The sequence below is a fragment of the Rhagoletis zephyria genome, unplaced genomic scaffold, assembly GCF_001687245.7.
Source record: "Rhagoletis zephyria isolate East Lansing unplaced genomic scaffold, Rhagoletis_zephyria_1.1 Rzeph_scaffold_00932, whole genome shotgun sequence".
Classification (NCBI taxonomy): Eukaryota; Metazoa; Arthropoda; class Insecta; order Diptera; family Tephritidae; genus Rhagoletis; species Rhagoletis zephyria.
In genome coordinates this window covers 77,061-96,459 of record NW_016158016.1, presented here as the reverse complement: position 1 = coordinate 96,459, position 19,399 = coordinate 77,061, and the positions used below count along the sequence as shown (strand labels likewise).

The 19,399-nt window shown below is 37.8% G+C and overlaps 1 protein-coding gene across 3 annotated transcripts in view; it reads right to left on the bottom strand.

The window, feature by feature from the left end:
- Positions 1 to 800: 800 nt before the first annotated feature.
- Positions 801 to 19,399, bottom strand: part of LOC108362099 (cytochrome c-2) — a 49,403-nt gene continuing 30,804 nt past the window's right edge. For all 3 annotated transcript variants that reach the window (XM_017614952.1, XM_017614953.1, XM_017614954.1), the window contains exon 2: positions 801 to 1,465. In XM_017614952.1, the coding sequence (XP_017470441.1) occupies positions 1,102 to 1,428 (327 nt within the window). In that variant the 5' untranslated portion in view covers positions 1,429 to 1,465 and the 3' untranslated portion in view covers positions 801 to 1,101. The remainder of the gene's footprint in view (positions 1,466 to 19,399) is intronic.

Here is a 19,399-nt window from a genome sequence, read left to right as displayed (position 1 = left end):
AAAGCTTTTGTTTTTATGTTCAGAACAAAAATTGTTTATTTTTTTTTAAGTACAGCACACTCATGTGCAAATGCGCAGAAAAAGTTGATCCTCAATTAACTGTGTATGCCAAAACACGTCCACCGTCACTCGCAGATCAAAAGGGAATGTCGGCTTTAATGTTTACAAAACTGGATGTTTATTCGCACACACGCGGTTACATATACAGGCTTGTTCTAGTTGCAATCAGAACCGCATTGTTGCGCAAATTATTGAAGTATCACGTTCTGTGTGAATTTCTAGCAATGTATTATCAGTTGGGCAGTTGCAACAATGTTGCACATTTTTCACCAGTACGGCAGTAATGCCGCTTTTATTACGTGCCTCCAACAAGCCCTACATTTTGAACTTTAAATGCAACGACTAGCTAAAGAACTTCGCTTGAAGGCGGTCAAATACAATCTGTCTTCTTGCTGTCCTTCGTTTGTCTAGTCAAGTCCATCATTGAGTACGTTCAGTGTGTGGTCCGTTCAATCCCTATCAAGTATTCGTCGATCAGTCTTAGTCCGGTGACTGGACCCCCTGCCCCTACCTGGTTACAACGATGGTCACTTCCCTTTCCTACTGTTTATATACCTTTGCATTTTGCCGTTCCTGTACGTCTCGCTTTCATTTTTGGGCATATTCTCTTGCAAATCATGCGATTTTCATACATTTTGCACGTAGTCACCTGGGAGACTAATAATCTAACGACCGACTAAAAATTCTTCACACAACGCAGGTTTAATTAGACATGAAAAAAGGAAATAAAAAACCAGGTCTATCGTTTTTATGGTTTAATTGTATCTTTTCCATCCGAGCTGAAATTATTTAATTTCTTAAAAATATTGAAGCTAGGAACTAACGAAAAGTTTGATTGAATATCATTTACACAATTAAATTAATTAAATTGTCCTATATAGAATAGTTAATTTTTAAACTAATAAGTGTATATTTTCTCTTGTAGAGTTATGGGGTTTCCTTTTTAAAACATTTGTTACAGTAGGTTTCATTAGAGCCACATGTAAAAGATTTTTATATTTTCTTGTTTATGTTTTTTAACTGCTAATGGTTTATGTTTTTTTATTTGGTAGCCGATTTCAGGTAAGCAATAAGGTCGGCACGTTCATTGGGCTTTTTCAGACCGGCGAAGATCATCTTTGTGCCAGGGATGTACTTCTTGGGATTCTCCAAGTATTCGAAGAGGGTATCTTCATTCCAGGTAATGCCTTTCGCTTTGTTGGCGTCGGTGTAAGCGAAACCAGCAGCTTGACCAGTTTTTCGACCGATCAGACCGTGTAGGTTGGGACCGACCTTGTGCTTGCCACCAGCTTCAACAGTATGGCACTGAGCACAACGTTGGACGAAGAGTTTCTTGCCTTTTTCAACATCACCAGCAGGTATTCCCATAATTGCAGCTTTTAAATAACGTTAATAGGTACTCACTCTGCAAAGAATTTAATATATTTATAACATAAGTATGTTGTATTTAGGTATCGCTGCCTTAATATAGAAAAAGGTTCTAATTCAATTTATTTAAATATTAAACTTAGTACAAACCCTGTCAATTACACTCTAAAAACTCGATAGATTTTGAAAATAACTTTTACAGCATTTAATTAATTAAAGACTTCAATAAAAAGGAAGTCGCGATGAAATTCAAGACTAACAGCCGCACTCAGAGAAGTTCCTTAAATTAGCTCTAACGGGCATTTAACTAATGATCGTTAAGTCTGTTAATTAATGTTTCCTCTGAGAGTTAAAAATTATGAAATAAAAAATTTAAGTATGGCCCCAGTTGCGGCCCTTCATTTTTGTGGCATCACTCACTTATTTCGTTCAGTTTGAAATAAAATATAAAAATAAGTATTTATATCATTTTGCGAACACCGGCTCAACAGACGAAATGGCTGAGTGAGCAGAGCAGTGGCGTGCCATACGAGAGATCCGAGTTCGGGTCCTAGGGCAGGAAAATTTTCTTTTTCCCCTTTTAATTATTATTTTTTTCCTATTTAATTTTATAAACTATCTGTGTTGTAGCTTTTTTGATCTAATTTTTTTTTCGGTCTAGAGTTTATTGCTTTAAAAAGAAAACATTTTTTTTTTAAATTTAATTAAATTGTTTGCTAAAAGACAAACAGGACCAATCGGCCAATTCTGGCATCTGTCTTTCAACTCACCTCAGTCTTTCGAGAGACAAAAGTCTTTATATTTCGGCAATTATCTTGAAAGCCCTTTTCTGTATTTCGAATAACTAACTGACAGATGTGCTAATAGTGTTATTATATTTACCGCTTAGCAATAAGTTTTCTAAAAACTAAACGAAATGAAAAACAGGAAAAACGTTAAATAAAATAAAAAATATGAGTTTTTAAGCAATAAAACTTAAAAAAAAAATCGTTGCCGAGGATTGAATTCGGATCTCTTGAATGGCACGAAAGTGCTCTGCTCACTAGGCCATTGCCACTGTTACAGCAATGTTATCGAAATTGAAATTTATTGAAAACAAACAAAAAATTTCAAAATCATTTGATAAAAAGTTAAGTAAAGGTTTTTGTTTACTTAACTTTAATGTTCATTAAATGCCGTTAGCGAATCATTAACTGACTCTGAGGGAATTTTTTCAAATCGTTACTTTGGGACACCTTAAGTAATCATTAAACGACTGAGTGCGGCTGTAAATAACTTAAGACTTTAGTCAGTTTTTAAACACTTCTTTCGATATTAAGGTAACAATATATGTATGTCCATATCCCTACCATAAATGAAATTGGCATTTAATTTACTCATTTTTTCGAAAATATTTTTTTAACATATCGTCACTAGACACGAATAAAGGCGCGCTAGTGTTTCGACGGCGAAAAAAGATGCATAAAATGAAATTTACGAAAAAAGGCGCTTAAGAAAAACTTCGGCGAAGAGAGCCGCGTAATCTAGTTGTCGGCGAAGAAAGACGCGTAATATTTATACTTGGCCAAGGACTGTCACTTCAGCATTATTCCCCAAAAACTATTTACGGCATGTACATACTATTACACCCGCAAACATAGTTGACCGCGAAAATAAGTTTACGCGTCCTTCTTCGCCGTCAAATATTTTAACGCGTCTTTCTTCGCCGTCAACTATGATAAGAGTCTTTTTTCGCTGAAGTTCTTTTATGCGCCTTTTTTCACGGTCAACTTTTGAGCTCGCGCCTTTATTCGTGTGTAGTGACGATATGTATTCTGTTAGTTTTCTATCAGATACCCTCAACATAATTCATATTCATATCTGGGAAAATTCGAGTTTTAATGGCATCATTAGAACAGCACCTCAAGCACTTTCTATAAAATTTCAAAATTTTAAATAGGACCTTTAGTATTGGTGGTGACCATGATACAAATATTTAAAGGTAGTTCCACTTCTTCTTATCCGCCATTGCTCCCATTTGACGTAAACTGTGCTTTTGACGTTTTCTTTTAAATTTGAAGAAACTAAAGTGTTTTTTTACTTCAGAAAGAATTATTTCAAAAATTATTTCAAGGAATATATTTTGAGCATCATTTTATAACGACCTTTTAGTGGTTTATTTCTAAAATTAATTATAAAATGGATGGCAAGTAAAATATTCCTATTACATTGCGTAATGCACATAAATAATCTATTTGTTTATGCAATTATCTTCATCATTATTTAGTACGATTGGCTGCATATTTCGGGATGGCCACGTGCATGGTAACTTCACCAAGGTGTTGTTTGCTTGTTCCAACCACTTTTCGGCGGAAAATTTTCAGCCTCGTGACGGATGTGCCCAATCTAAGCGAAAGGTTGCACCAGCAGCGGTAGAGGGAGTAGTTTATCTGTCTATAAACTATGATAAGGAGCTCAAAGAATTTGTAAAGTTTTTTACCTCCCTCTAAGTTTATGCTTCCATAGTGCTTTCATTGACGATAAGCTACTTTTTAACTACTCCTTTGTTCATATGTCCTCTAAAAAGGATCCAAATTAAGGCACCATCCTAATATCTATAATAATATCTCATGGAACACAGCATATAATGCCACATTTTTTTGCGGTAAGGTAATTTATGGTATTTTAAATTAATACACACTTATTAACACCGCTAATACGATGAATTAAGTAAATTACCTTGCGTGTTGTTATTTTTTAATGCATAAAAAATTCCTTTAAAAAATAATAAAATTTCCAAAACAATAATTTGTTGAGGTGGCAGTGATACTCGAGCAATTTACGAAAAGTATAAACGTCATAAGCACAGCTTATGTCAAAAAATTTCAAAGTGAAACTACCTTCTATTTTGTGTATGACTATACCCAACGAGACTGAAAGTTGGCTGCTCCCCAAAGGAGCAAGTATGGAGCAGTACAAAAGCAAAGCAGAAAATAAATTTTAAAATTTCTAACAATGCTCAGAAATAAATATCATTTCGAGTAGTAACATAAAATATTTTCTTTTGAAAAAAAGGTAATTTATGTACAAACATGTATATATGTATGTATGTATGCATTTTCGTATGTATACCACATAGAAAAGAAAAACAATAAGTACACTTAATAAAGCCTTCAACTGGTTAACAAAAATGTAATATAAAAATTAAAATTTGCATGCATCGCTTTTTAAATGCTTTAGTTGAAGCGCTCACCAATGGCTTCTTTGGGAGCAGCAAGGGAGCGCTTCTTTCTAAGGACACCCAATGTTAACAATACAATGAACTGTGAAATTAGGAAGGGAGCGCTCACTGCTGAATATGGAGCGCTCCAATAGCACTAATGGAGCGCTTCTGGCCCCGTTGAGTATGCACGCACATACAAATGTACATATGCAATGAATGTTAATGTTTAATATTTATTTCTGCGCAGGTAAATAAACCAAAAGCTCCCCTGAAGATGCTAAAAATCTTAGCGAAACGTCGGGAAAAAGCTAAATAAAGTATTTTCATTTACACAACGGTGAGATCAGAAAAGCCTAACAAATACAACAATTTCAACGAAAATATTTTATGTTACTACTCGAAATGATAGTTATTTCTGAGCATTGTTAGAAATTTAAAAATTTATTTTTTGCTTTGCTTTTGTACTGCTCCATACTTGCTCCTTTGGGGAGCAGCTAACTTTCAGTCCCGTTGGGTATGTATATGTATGTATGTAAATAAAAAATTGTAATCCCAGCTTAATAGAACAAATTCAAAATATTGCTAAGTTTTTGCTGCGAATTATAAAATTAGCTGTGAATATTGAACACGTTCAGTTAATAAATAAAAGCGTATAGGTTAAAAACACGACTTTTTGATTTTATCAGCTAATAAAATTATAGTTTAAAAAACTAAAACCTCGCTATAAAAATTTCCATTCGTACTGTCATCAGGTATGTAACTTGAGAATGGAAATCGGTTCATCTTTTAGGCGCATCAATATTACATATAGTGCGTTCCAGCACGTGTACGGTTTGCAGGTTTTGCAGGATTTAGTCCAAAGTCGTTCCCGTACGTCAAAAATTCTGTATCTGGGAACACACTCGTGAGAGTAATTGAGCAACTGTTCCCAGAATGAAGTTTCAAGATTTAGTCCGAAGTTTTTCTTCTGGCAAATTCATGAAAAGTGTCAAACGATAGGTAGAGTTGCATTTGTGTACAAAAACAAAACGCGGTGAAAGCAAATAACCTTACATTTGTTAAAAAATGGAAGTAAACAATGAAATATTCGATAATATATGCAATTATTATTAATTTTATAGATTTTAATAGTTATTTACAGGCCTATTCTGCGCTGGTAATAAAAAGTTTGTAACCGGTAAATAAAGTTCCTGTCAATTTTTAAACCCTTTTCGCATTCTGTGTACTCTTGTAACCGGTAAATTTTGTTACCATCTCATAAGCTGGTAACAAAGTATTGCCCCGTGAAATATGCAATGCCAGAATTTGCACAATTCTTCATAGCTGAATTGCTGAATATTTTAACTGCATTACCAACGTTCCTAGAATCGCGGTGACAAGAACTGGTACAATTTTTTGGTAATAAAAATTTCCAGTTACAAAATCTTCGGTAACGTGCAGAATAGACCTGTTAGTCATCTTTCAGCCATATCAGTCTTGTACTAATGACAAGTAAACAAACCAAATGACGTTTATGCTGGAAAAAATGCTTTTTGCGTTCCCGTACACTTCTGCATCTGTTCTCCTGTTACTCTCGCTTGAAAGGGTAAAATCGTAGTTTGACATTTCCACAGGTTTTAGTCCGAAGAGTACTGGAACGAACTAATAGTTACTCCCTGAGCTAATAAAAGCGAGGTAAAAATGTTCACAGCAAAGGCGTTGGGAAAATTTTATTGTGATTTGTTGAAAAAATCCACAGTAACAAACGGAGAATTTTTAGTTAATATGCTTTGACGAACGTGTGCGATAGGTACATGTATACCTCACATTTACTAAAGGACTGTCACAACTCAGATTCTCGCCATGCAGAAAATGGAGATTCTCATGAAATGTACACAAGACTTAAGGAAGAAATTTTTACACAATATTAAACATGATCTGAAGAATAATCTTCTTCTTCTTCTTCTTCTTTGGCGCTGTAACCACCTAAGCGATTTTGGCCGAGTTCAGCAAAACACGCCAGTCGTTTCTCCTCTGTGCCAACTGACGCCAATTGGAAACGCCAAGTGAAGCCAAGTCCTTCTCCACCTGATCTTTCCATCGCAGTGGGGGCCTCCCTCTTCCTCTGCTACCACCAGCGGGTTCCGAGTTGAATACTTTCAGAGCTGGAGCGTCGGTGTCCATTCGAACGACATGACCAAGCCAGCGGAGCCGCTGTATTTTAATTCGCTGCACTATGTCCATATCGTTGTAAAGCTCATACAGCTCATCGTTCCATCGTCTGCGGTACTCGCCGTCGCCAACGCGTAAAGGACCGTAAATCTTCCGCAAAATCTTTCTCTCAAACACCCCAAGAGCCGCCTCATCGGATGTTGTCATTGTCCATGCTTCTGCGCCATATACCAGCACGGGCATGATGAGTGACTTATAGAGCGTGGTTTTCGTACGTCGAGAGAGGACTTTACTCCTGAATTGCCTACTCAGTCCAAAGTAGCACTTGTTGGCAAGAGTGATTCTACGTTGGATTTCAATGCTGACATTATTATCGGTGTTAATGCTGGTTCCCAAGTAAACGAAATTCTCTACTTTCTCGAAATTGTAACTGTCAACAGTGACGTGGGTGCCAAGGCGCGAATGTGCTGACTGTTTGTTTGATGACAGGAGATACTTCGTCTTGTCCTCGTTTACCACCAGACCCATGCGCTTTGCTTCCCTATCCAACTTGGAAAAGGCAGAACAGACTTCGCGGTTTTTGTTACCGATGATGTCGATGTCATCGGCATAAGCCAGCAATTGCACGCTCTTGTAGTAAATTGTTCCTGAGCGGTTCAGTTCTGCAGCTCTTATTATCTTCTCCAACATCAGATTAAAGAAGTCACATGAAAGGGAGTCGCCCTGTCTGAAACCCCGTTTTGTGGCGAACGGCTCGGAGAGTCTTTTCCAATTCTGACGGAGCTGGTGGTATTGCTCAAAGTCATTTTACAGAGCCGTATGAGTTTTGAGGGGATGCCAAATTCAGAGATCGCGGCGAATAGGCAACTCCTTTTAGTGCTGTCAAAAGCGACGCTTTTAAGTCGACAAATAGGTGGTGAGTGTCGATCCTTTTCTCGCGGGTCTTTTCCAAGATTTGGCGTATTGTGAATACCTGATATGGTGGATTTTCCAGGCCTAAAGCCACACTGATAAGGTCCCATCAGTTCTTTGCCGGTGGGCTTCAGTCTTTCGCACAATACACTCGATAAGACCTTATAACCTATGCGTAGAAGGCTGATTCCACAGTAGCTGCCGCGTATGGCGGGGTCGCCTTTTCTGTGGATTGGGAAGTTAAATTCCAGTCGTCGGGCATGCGTTCATCAGACCATTCTGCGTACGAGCTGATGCATGCACCTCATCAGCTTCTCGCCGCCGTACTTGAATAGCTCGGCTAGCAGGCCGTCAGCTCCAGCAGCTTTGTTGTTTTTCAGCCGCGTAATCGCTATTCGTACCTCGTCATAGTCAGGCGGTGGGACAGCTACTCCATCATCATCGACTGGGGACTCGGGTTCGTCTTCTTCACTACTTTCAGCCCTGCTACCATTCAGTAGGTTGTAAAAGCGTTCCCTAAACAATTANATGTGGTTCCACTGCTCGCATATGTCGGTTTGTTGAAGAGCAGGTGTGAGAGTCGAGTAGCGAAAGCGCTGGCTGTCTGTTGTGATTGCAGCTTTTCGACGTTAAGCTTTCCTTGCATATTTGGACGCACATTTTTTGCTGCACAGAGGCGGGTGCGTATCTTGGCTGCAACAAGATAGTGGTCCGAGTCGATGTTTGGGCCTCGGAGTGTGCGTACGTCTAAAACACCGGAAGCGTGCCTTCCGTCTATCACAACATGATCGATTTGGTTTCTCGTTTTTCGATCCGGAGACAGCCACGTAGCTTTATGGATCTTTTTATGCTTGAACCTAGTACTGGTGAGTGCATGAAAAAAGCACACAAATACGATTTGCGAAGGCGCGTACCAGAAAAGGCGCTCACCGGCAGTGAAAAAGAATAATCGTCTGAGAGCTCCATGGAAGAGTCAAGACAACCAGGAGCCAGTGCAGATAACATTAACGCCATTAGTGCAACGTTAAACGCACTCAGAGCTTCAGTGGAGGAGTTAAGGAACAGTTGGAAAGTCAGAGGGACATAATTCGTTTACGGGAAGAAATTCAACCTCAACGCGTCGGGGACCAAGTTCAGCCAGCACAGAGTGAGCAAATACAAGTCGCTTTACCACCAGAGGAGGCCAGCCAAATCGTACCAGCTATAGATGCGAGAGTGAAACTATATGACTTACCGACATTTAATGGCAATGTCGAAGAGGGGCCACTGTTTCGTGTCAACTTCGCCGAACCAACTGCCATGTTTAAGTACACCAATCGGCAAAATTTGATGCGCCTACAGAAGTGCCTCATGGGCCCAGCAAAGGAGGCGGTGGCAACGCTGCTTATATACCCGAATGACGTGCCAACGGTGTTAAGCGAGCTTGAATTCTGATTCGGACATGCTAGTGAAATGTCAAATTAGCAAATTGCAACAATTTCCACCAATAATTTCTAAAGTCGGCAAAGTGTCAGCAGCACATGGCAAATTTTACGTTATTGGAGCAAATGGTGGGTAAATTACCTCAGGCGCGACAATTTGATTGGGCAAGGCAGGCGGCGACCATACAGTCGTACCCAACGGTAGAAGATTTTTCTAAGTGGTTTAGCGAGTTGGCTCAAATAGCTCATTATCATAGGTGTAGCCAGTTAGTATTATATTTAAGATTTTAATTTCTTTTGGAATTAGTTTGAATTTGTAAAACCAAGTCTTTTGTGGCTTCGGTGTAAAAATTTGTGCGAAAAGGTTGTGTTTGGTGTGGGAGAAGTTGATAAAATCGTTATACCATCGGTTATAAATATGATTGCGGATGTTTCTTAGAGCCTCATCTATGGTAAACTTAACATTTAAATTATTATCACAGTTAACGGCTGTTTTTGCCAGAGAATCAGGCTTTTCATTGCCTGGAATGCCAACATGACTGGGCGTCCACATGACGGTAACATTAAAAAAGTCAGAATTTTGAATTAATTTGTGTATTTCAAGGATATAGTAATTCTGAGTGTTGTTTTTGGCCAGTAATTTGCAGGCGATAAGGCTGTCGGTAAAAGTTTCGACCTTATTATAGTCTGATTCTCTGGCCAATTGAAGCGCTTTGAGAATACATATGGTTTCGCCATAGGTAGATGAGGCACAAAAATTGATTTTGAATGTATGTTCATCTTTGTTAGTGTAGTTGTAGACTCCACACCCAGTGGTCGTAGGGCCTACAGAAGCATCTGTAAAAAAAATGCAGAAACTAGAGTTTCTGTAGTAATTTACCATCGCCGAGTAAGTCGATTTTATCTCGTCAGTAGCTAAATTAGTTTTTTTCCAGTTAGCGTTTTGGTGTTAACATGTAGATTAGGGGCAGTGACTGATTCTCTTACAATACAAAGGTTATCAAAGACATTCCTAAATTCATTAAAGGACCGCGCTATAACTAGAATTCGCACTGTGCGAGTTGTACATATGTTCACTGAACTCTTTGTCAACAATGAAATTGTTAATTAGTTCTTTGGCTGTTAGCCATTTAGCTCTTTCTGCCGGTGGCAATTCGTTTGCAACCGCATAAATTATGGGGATAGGGGTTGCTGGGGTGATGCTGAGGCTTCTCCTGAGAAAACTATTTTGGTAAGTTTGAATCTTCTTATTGACGGTTTTAGAGCAATTAGAAGTGGACGTGCGACAATATTCAATCTTGCTCCGAACAACTGATTTATAGTAGCTCCGAGCAATTTGTGGATGTAGTCCGGACTTAACTGTGGTAAGGCATTTAAAAAGATTAGAGTTTTTCTGTGATTTTTTAATTACTTCTGTATAGTGTTCTTGGACCGATACTGATGAACTGATGTTCCTACCTAGAAATTTAATAGAAATTTGCTCAATAACTTGATTTTGGCATTGACTCTCGATAGATGTACGTTTGCCCTTACATAGATGCATAACTTTGGTTTTGTCAGCATTGAAGGAGAGGTTTAGATCCGAACATAGTTGCACAAAGTCATCTAGTTTGTGCCTCAAATTTGCAGTGGCTTCCTCAATGCTGTCATGGTGCGACATGATTAGGAAATCGTCCGCAAACTGGTACAATTTGGTGTTGCTATCCTGGATGGAATGTAGATCTTTTGTATATAAATTGAGGAGACAAGGCGAGAGACCACTACCTTGGGGGAGTCCATCGTGTATTTCGATGGAATTTTTACCAAGTTGTAGCTTTCTGTGAGCTAAGAAGCTGATTATCCATTCCGTATAAGCATTGTGCAAGCCAGCTTGGGTCATGACTACTTTTAGTTTACTAATGTTAACGCACTTATATGCGTTGCTGATGTCGGAAGCGCAACCAATGACTTTACGACCCTGTTTTTTAAGAACTGCTGCTTCATGTAACATATAGTTGACGCATATGGTGGCTGACCTGTGCTTCCTATATGCGAAGGAGTGTTTGGGTAACGTATTATTGTCCTCAAGAAAGGTGCAAATTCTATCTTTGATACATAGGTTAATGGATTTTAAAAATACAGAGACTAAGGCAATGGGCCTGAAGTTAGAATAATCATTTAAATCTTTGTCCTTCTTGGGGATTGGTACTATTTTTATCACGCGCCACTTATCAGGGATTTGGTTCGTTAGAAAGACATCGTTGAGAGCAGTTCGCACATTATCGAGATTCATCAGGTAGAGCTTTTAGCATTTTATATGTGACTTGATCGACGCCACCGGCTGAGCTTCTGTTTTTAGAGTACAACACTTTGTATAGTTCATCAAAAGTTATGCTAGGCTATTTGCAGGGATAAGTTCTTTGTGTACTGGTAAAAGGGTATTTCGATCAGGTACTTGATTTTTTAACAAATTTAGAGTCTTTGTTGTTGTCACTTGACCCCGGTGAGTTATTGGAACCTTTGTAATCGTCCCTTAGAGCTTTTACAAATTTCCAAGCATTCTATGTAGTGTGGGCCTCATTTAGTTCGCTTATTTGATTTTCGAAATTTTTCTTCTTTGCTTCTTTCACTTGGTCTTTCAACTTTTTCTTGATTTCGGTTAACTCCAGAAAGTTTTGCGGTGAGGGTGAGAACTTGCATTTTTTGTATGCTGCTTTGAGAAAGCGGAAGGCTTTGTCAAGCTCGTCAGTCCACCAGGCGTTTGGAATTCTATTCGGGCTGAGAGTGTAGGTGGCTGCTTCAATTTCAGTTTGGAGTTGCGAGTGTATGTCGTAAAAATTTGGTTCAAGAATGGTTTTCTGTAAACTATCAAGCAGCTTTTTTTTTGAGCCAGGAACCTATGTCTTTCGTGTGTGACCATAGTGGTTTCTCACTCTTTCACTCACTCACACTTTCCACTCAAAAGGGATCGAGCTATTTGTGAATGATAGGTCAAGCACTGACCCATTAGAAGACAAGGTATCATTTTTAAACGTAATTGAGCCATCATTCAAGTGCCGAAAATTGTGTTCAGATATTATTCTGTACAGATTGTTGCCTCTACAGGATTCAGTTTGGTCACCCCACACTCTCGCCCTGGCACTGAAGTCGCCGAATAGTAGGACGTTTTCTTTATGTTCTAAAAATGAAAGGAGCCTGGTTATTTCGTTTTTGAAGTCATTAGTGAGTACGCTTGGGGGAAAGTAAACCGCACAAATTACAAGATTTGGCTGTAGATTTTTAGTCTTAATAATTAAGACATCAGCATCAGTTATGTAGTTTATTTTATCTATGGTATTTATATTGGATTTTAAGGACTGACAGTTGTATTGCAATATCTTCATTGCTTTATGCATGGGCCAGGGGATTAGCTTCCCTGTTTATCGCATGTAAATCTTCCTGACTCATAAACTCATAAAATTTTTGCTTTACGTTTTGTACCTCCCCTAGAACATCGCCGAAGTGCTCGTCAGCACAGGCCTTGTGAATAATTTTGAATAATTCGGTGATAAGCTTTTCCATTTCGGTAACTTTCCCTTTAAGGTATTCTGGTTTATTAAGAACAGACTCTCTGGGCGCTCTAACCCGGTTTTCCCTACTGGCTGCTTGTTCTGCTGGTGCCTTGATAGTTGGCATTGTTTTGCGTACAATTGTACTGTATTTTGCTCGTGTAAGTTTTTTGTTAACATTCAAATCCCTATTTTTAACATTCTCTGCCTTTTCAGAGATCTTCGGGAAATCTATGTCCTCAGTAGCGAGCAAGTCAAACCGATTTTGGCTCTCGGAGAAATAGGTTTTTATTGTTTCACGCCTGGACAGTTTTTAACTGTTCTTATGTAGTTGATTGAACGTTTTTTTTCCATGCCGTGCAGGTGAGCTTGTCGGTAGATACATGCTCTAAGCTGCCGCATAGAATGCATTTTTTATCACATGAGTTGATATCGCAGGTAATAAGGCCACATTTGATACAGCGTTTTTTAGCCTTGCAGGAAAACTGGGTATGCCCTAGCCTACCGCAGTTTAAGCACTGCTTTAGGGGTGGGACGTAGAAATCAACGTAAAGCTTGGTATAATTGAATATAATGAATTCGGGTATTTCTTCTCCAGAAAACCCAATTTTTACAGTGGTTGTGGGAGTAAAAGATTCGTTATCCTGGTTTCTACGCGTGAAGCGCCTGACTGTGGTGATAGGTACGCTAGAGATGGCGTCGGTCTTGATCTCCGCTTCCTCACACCATGTCGGAATGCCCCTCACTACACCGCATGTTTCTACTGCCGTTTTAGGTACAAAAGCTCTGAGACCAATAGATTTTATTTTATCATTAAGGACGAAATTGTTGTCTGCAGCCGCGTTTTAAAAGGTAACCTTATAAAGACTTTTGCCAATAGCAAAAATCAAATCAGTATCTTTAATTCTAAAATTTTTTAATTTGTTAAACAAAGTAAGGCCGTTAGTGATTCTATCGTTTACCATGTCGTTGCATTGGGATGAGTCAACTAAGACAATGTAAACGCCCGAAAAATTGTCGGGATACAAAGTAATGTCTGTATTTGAGTTTGAGTGAGCATCTTTTGCAGCCAACAGCGGGCTATCGGTATTTGTCATTGTCCCGTTATCTACTTGTATGTCTATACTCATTTCATTTTCACTTGGTTCCTCCACGTTTTTTCCCTTAGCGGTTACACCCATGTCAAGACTAGTTCTTGCCATGTCATGAGCCTTTAGCATTTTTGCTATTCTAATTTCTTTTTCTTTTTTTAGGCGCTTGTCCCTAGCTGGATTGTTGCTCGCAAAAGCTTCGAAGTCGTCTGCCGATGACGTCCTCGATAGTGAGGACGCCATAGCGGCTTAAGGTTTTTTCCTGCCGTCGAAGGCATGCTTGATTTTTTTTTTAAGCCAAAAAAGTTAAAACAAATAGCACAAAAGCACACGAGAATTCGCAACCCCACACTAAAGCCACAATCGCTCACCTGAACTTTGGGTGCTCCCACACAATTCCGGTGAATTAAACAATTTTGCACAGATTTGTCACAAGAAATACGCTGTGACGCCAAAAGCGAAGCACCGTACTTTACTCAATAGCGTCAGCCTTGAAAAAGGCTATAGTTTTTAGGTTTTGATTATCCACTTAAATCAAAATTGTGATTTTACAAGGCACATACACATGTGCCGTTGCGCCCAAAAAGAAGGCAAGAAATGTTATGCGCAACACTCGTTGCTAAAGAAGGAATGCATCTCAGTATATCCAGTAAAAAAAACTGTGGTGAAGTCCTTTATGGGGATAAAGTTTCCAGAGGTGAAATTTTAGGTAGCACACAATTTCTTACATGCATGGTTGCTTTTCAGCACCAATGAAAGAAACTTAAGAAACATTTAAAAAATAATTTTTGAAAGACCACCGTTTAATGTTATATTTGATACAAATTAATTTTGCTACTCGGAACGCTCTGCGCATTGCCACTGAATATTAGGTTTACTTTACTTAGGTGAATTCACATTTCTCAGAAATTTGACAACAAAACAAAATGAAGGGAGTATTTCATTTGCTAATTTTTGCGATTTCTATTGTTTAATGTAAATTTTATGTATTTTTAGGATTTGTTGAGGCAACAAGGAAGGCGCAGTTTGAAAATGAAGTTATTAGTATGAAGTCGCAGCGCAGGCACATTTGGAAAATTATGCCGATAAGCAAGATGGAATTTGGGAAAGTAAGTGCCTGGTTGCAGCATATCTATGTATTAAAAAAGTATTTAATTAAATGAAATTGTGCTTAATAGAAATGTTATAAATCGAGTGGCGTTATTTAAGATGTGCTCCAAACATTTGGCGAAATTTGTTTCGTCTTCTCAACGTGCTAAGTTACAAGTTAAGATGACTGCCACCACGGCCGGTAAGAAGCCCGAAGGAAAGGGCAAACAACCTTCCACGAAGCTGCCTGCTGTCCCCGAGTCGTAGCTGAAGTTCAGCAAAAAGCAGGTCAGCAAACGTGCTACCCTCATCAAGCGTAAACTAAAGTGCTCTGCTGTGATTGCACTCCGCAAACGTGAAAACTAGGTGCATGCTGAGAAATATCAAGCAAAATATCTCCGTGATGGACGCCGTGAGAATACGTTGCGCCGTCTGGTAAAGAAACGCGGCCCATTCTACATGCCTGCAGAAGACAAATTGGCTTTTATGATATGTATCCGCGGTATCAACAAAGTTGCACCAAAAGTGCGTAAAGTTAAATGTTGTTCCGTTTTCGCCACATTAACCACGGTTTGTTCATCAAATTGAACCATTTATATCACATGGGGTTATCCAAATCTTAAATAAGTTCGTGAATTGATCTACAAACGTGGAATTGTCAAGCACAACCATCGACGTGTCTCAATCTCTGACAACTCTGTGAACGGACGCAAATTGGGAAAGAGCACGATATTCAGTGCGTTGTTTATTTGGTGCACGAAATATTCACTGTTGGATCCGACATCAAGAAAGCCTCCACCTTCCTCTGGCCATTCAAGCTCAACACCAACCGGCGGCTGGAGCAAGAGGCACTACTTTGAGGTTGGTGATTTCGGTAACCGTGAAGATAAGATCAACAAACTGATGCGCAAGATGGTTTAAAGAAATTTTTTGGTGTACAAGGTGGATGTGTTTTTTTTGTAACTTTCTGAAGGTTTAAACCGCAAATATGCCAAACGGAAGGCAGCTTATATTCGCAATTCCTTGAATAGTGTCGAAATTCCATTGCCGTTTCTAAAGGCCATTTCAAAAGGCTCCAATCTACAAATTTAATTATTTGTTTTGGTCATTCAGCTCATTAATGATGCAACCAGGGTTGCATTTACCGTCTACGGAAATATTTTATGAAGCGTTCCAAAATTAGCTCCAAGCAACTTAAAGTTGGTTCAGCTTAAAAGAAATAGTTTTTTTGTTAAATATTTATTCCTGGTACTTATTAAAAAAAATCAGATCAATATTAATGTATGAAATGAAGTAAATAAAAATCTACGAATACATTTCTTGAATATTTTGTCATAGAGCCGTTATTAAATACAGACATAACGGCGTTGGGCGTTGGTCTTGACGTATATAGAATTAATGCGTTAGATACTACGTTTATACGCACGTATTATTTGCAAATAACAATTTGCAAAATGGTAAACTTTACCGTATAAACGCTGTTAATTTTTTATTTGCAAATAACTAAATCACGCAAATAAGTATTGATTAGTGGTACTATTTGCAAATAAGCGCAAGACGCCGCCATTATTAGGTTTATTTTCTTTTTCGAAGGTCATCTTATTGCCTTTTTATAATCAAGACGTTGCCATTTTAACTTTATTTTCTTTTTCGATGGTCATATTATTGCCTTATTATAATAAGGTAATATTAAAAAAGAATTTTTCACCATCGAATAAACAGTGAGTTAGGTATTTGCAAATAATTTTTATTTGCAAATAGGTTACGTATAAACGTAGTAAGAGAGATAAATATACAAGCTTAACTTTTTTTGTTAATTAACGATGCATTTTACTAATCAGCATAATCGTGAGTTTCGCCAGAATTTTTTTTACCCAACCGTAGTGAATACACGGAAACGAAAAGTGAAAAGGTGACTCGGTTCGAGAAAATGAAACTCATGATAAGGCTGAATATGTCGGAAACTAAAGCAGATATCCAAAAAACTGTTAACAAAAAATCGAAATATCTTATTTGAAAATATATAACTGCATCTTTAACTAAAAACTGTCAAAATGACGCTTACGGAAATTTTCCATTCAAGAGACGATATTTGAAAGTTACTGGCATAATTTCGAGCCTGTATATAAATTTTCGGCAAAAGTTAAGAAGTATATTCATATGCTGAGAAGATATCTTCGCAGATTCACAATTTATTTAAAGTATATCATCAGACCTGTTTCCAATTCGGGTGGGGTTTAGTACCGCTCACAACTATTTCGGGCTATTCCGTCCAAATGGGTGGCCCGATCCAAAAAAAAAATTCACACACTTGTAGTCAAGGGTCGACGCAATATTTTAACACTCACTTTTGTAAATTTTGGTTACTAATTTATTTACAAATTGGGTTTGAAATATGCCCTTTTTTGTAAAATTCGGATATTAGCGTAAATTTATCACTCCTATTCTGCTTAAATTAGCCACTTTACCAATATATTTTTGTATTCCCCTTCACTTTACACTTTACTTGATTTGTTATAACTTGCTTTACGACTTTAATATTAACCAATTCATCACAATTCATTAAATAAAAACACCTTCAAAATCACGCGTCTGACTTTGGTTGCATATGCAAATTAAATGGCGGAGTTCAGCTGTCAAACTCCAAAATATGCAAAAGAATGAGAGACAAAAGAAGATAGGATATAACCCAGTAAGCATTAAAAATATACAAAGGTGTTCTCTGCAAAAGGTGTTCAGCTCCTTTTCTTCGCAAAACAGAAAGGAGAATTCTACTGCCTGAGGGTTATAATCCCTAAGTGCGGCCGAAGGCCGCTTACGTAGAAAGGAATTCTACGCAAAAATACATTTGTTAAAAAGAACATTTTTTTTTATAAAAACTTTTTTTTCTATTTTTAATTAACTTTTTATTCTTTTTATTCAAAATCCCCCCATATCTAATTTGGCATAACTTCTTTTATTAAAAAATCCCACGGTTTCTGTTAGTTGGGTCATATTCCACTTCAAACTGCTCAGTTTGCCTAAGAAAAATCCGTTTTTCCCCCTTTTTCAAACGGTTCCCTAGGTGCCTGTGGGAGGAGTCCAAGGGAGGGGTTCCCCTTTTTAGAAAGCGGCGACTGTCTCCTTTCTATTGGGGGGTGTTTTGGGGGCCCCGCCCCCTCCCCCTCCGCCCCCCACCACAAAAAACGGTGTGAGTGGTACTAAACATTTCCCTCCAATTCCATGTGTATAAATCGCTCCCATAATTTAATTTGCGCATTCAATATATTTCACAATTAACTTAAATACTAAATTACAAATATTTGAGCAACGACTTCGACACAGTAAAATAAAAAATGGGTATGTATTAATAAAATAAATATTCTAAATACATTTATATTTCGGTTAAACCTGAGATGTTCAAGCGCACTGAAATATTTTTCTATCCATTTCTCTAGTGCTAAAATAATTTTCACCACCTTGAATTGCTGCACAACACCCTTATTGCCGAAAAAGCGTTGCTTGCAACACTAGTCCTTTATGGGGACCAAATTTGGTGAAAAAATAGCTAAGTTTGTTTACTGGATATACTGAGGAATGCATCTTCAATTTTGCAGCAAAAAGGAAACACTTCAATGAATCTTGTGATGAAGTTGTTGCTGTGTATCTGGATATGACTTTGGTGCTGTGAATCGATAATCGATTAATTATATTTTAGTGTTAATAATTTTGTAATTTTTCATTTTCTTTCCTCAACGTTTGAGGCATTGTGATTTTAAAGATATTCCAGCACTAAATTTGCACAGGAACACAACAAATTATAAATTAATAAACGTTAAAGATTATTTTTATTGTGATAAAAAATAAACGATTAACCAATCAGGTGATAAATAACTTGATCGAAAAACCCTGCACCCCTAATTGTTTGAAAGTCGTCACTTCGAAAATCACATAGGGCTGGTTTCTCCAACTCAACTTAACTTAGTTAAGCCAATTTTCTTTACTTAGTCAAGAATAAGCTGTGTAAAACGTAGGCTAACTTTTGACTTAAGTCCAAAAGTGGCTAAACTAAGTTAAGTTGAGTTGGAAAAACCAGCCCTTAATTTTTCCTCTCAAGTCACTGCGAAATACTTCACCTTTAGTGTGTTTTCACTTAGCTCGAAAATTAGGGGAAAATTTTAGAATGGTAACCCCCGATTTCGGAATTAAGGAAAATAGGGGGGGTAGAGGGGGGTCTAAAGGGGGTATATGTAAAGTTTTAAAGCGCGCAACCTTATAGTTTTTAAGTAATTTGTTATTAAAGTTTGTAATTTTCACCAACTTGTATGGCACTATTTCACAATATATAATGCACTTTCCACAAAATTTACACGTTATTTACACTCAATATATGCGCAGCTAGAGTGTGCACGTTCAAACAAATAAATACTTTTAGTATATTACAGCTTTTTTATAAAAAATTGATTGTTGTTTAATTTTATGAGAGTACATGCAGAATATGTGCAAATGGCAGCAGGACTGTGTTGCCATATGTAAAAAACCAAGAGTGGAAAGCAAGAGCAAAAGAAAATACGATTAAAAGGAAAATACGATAAGGTT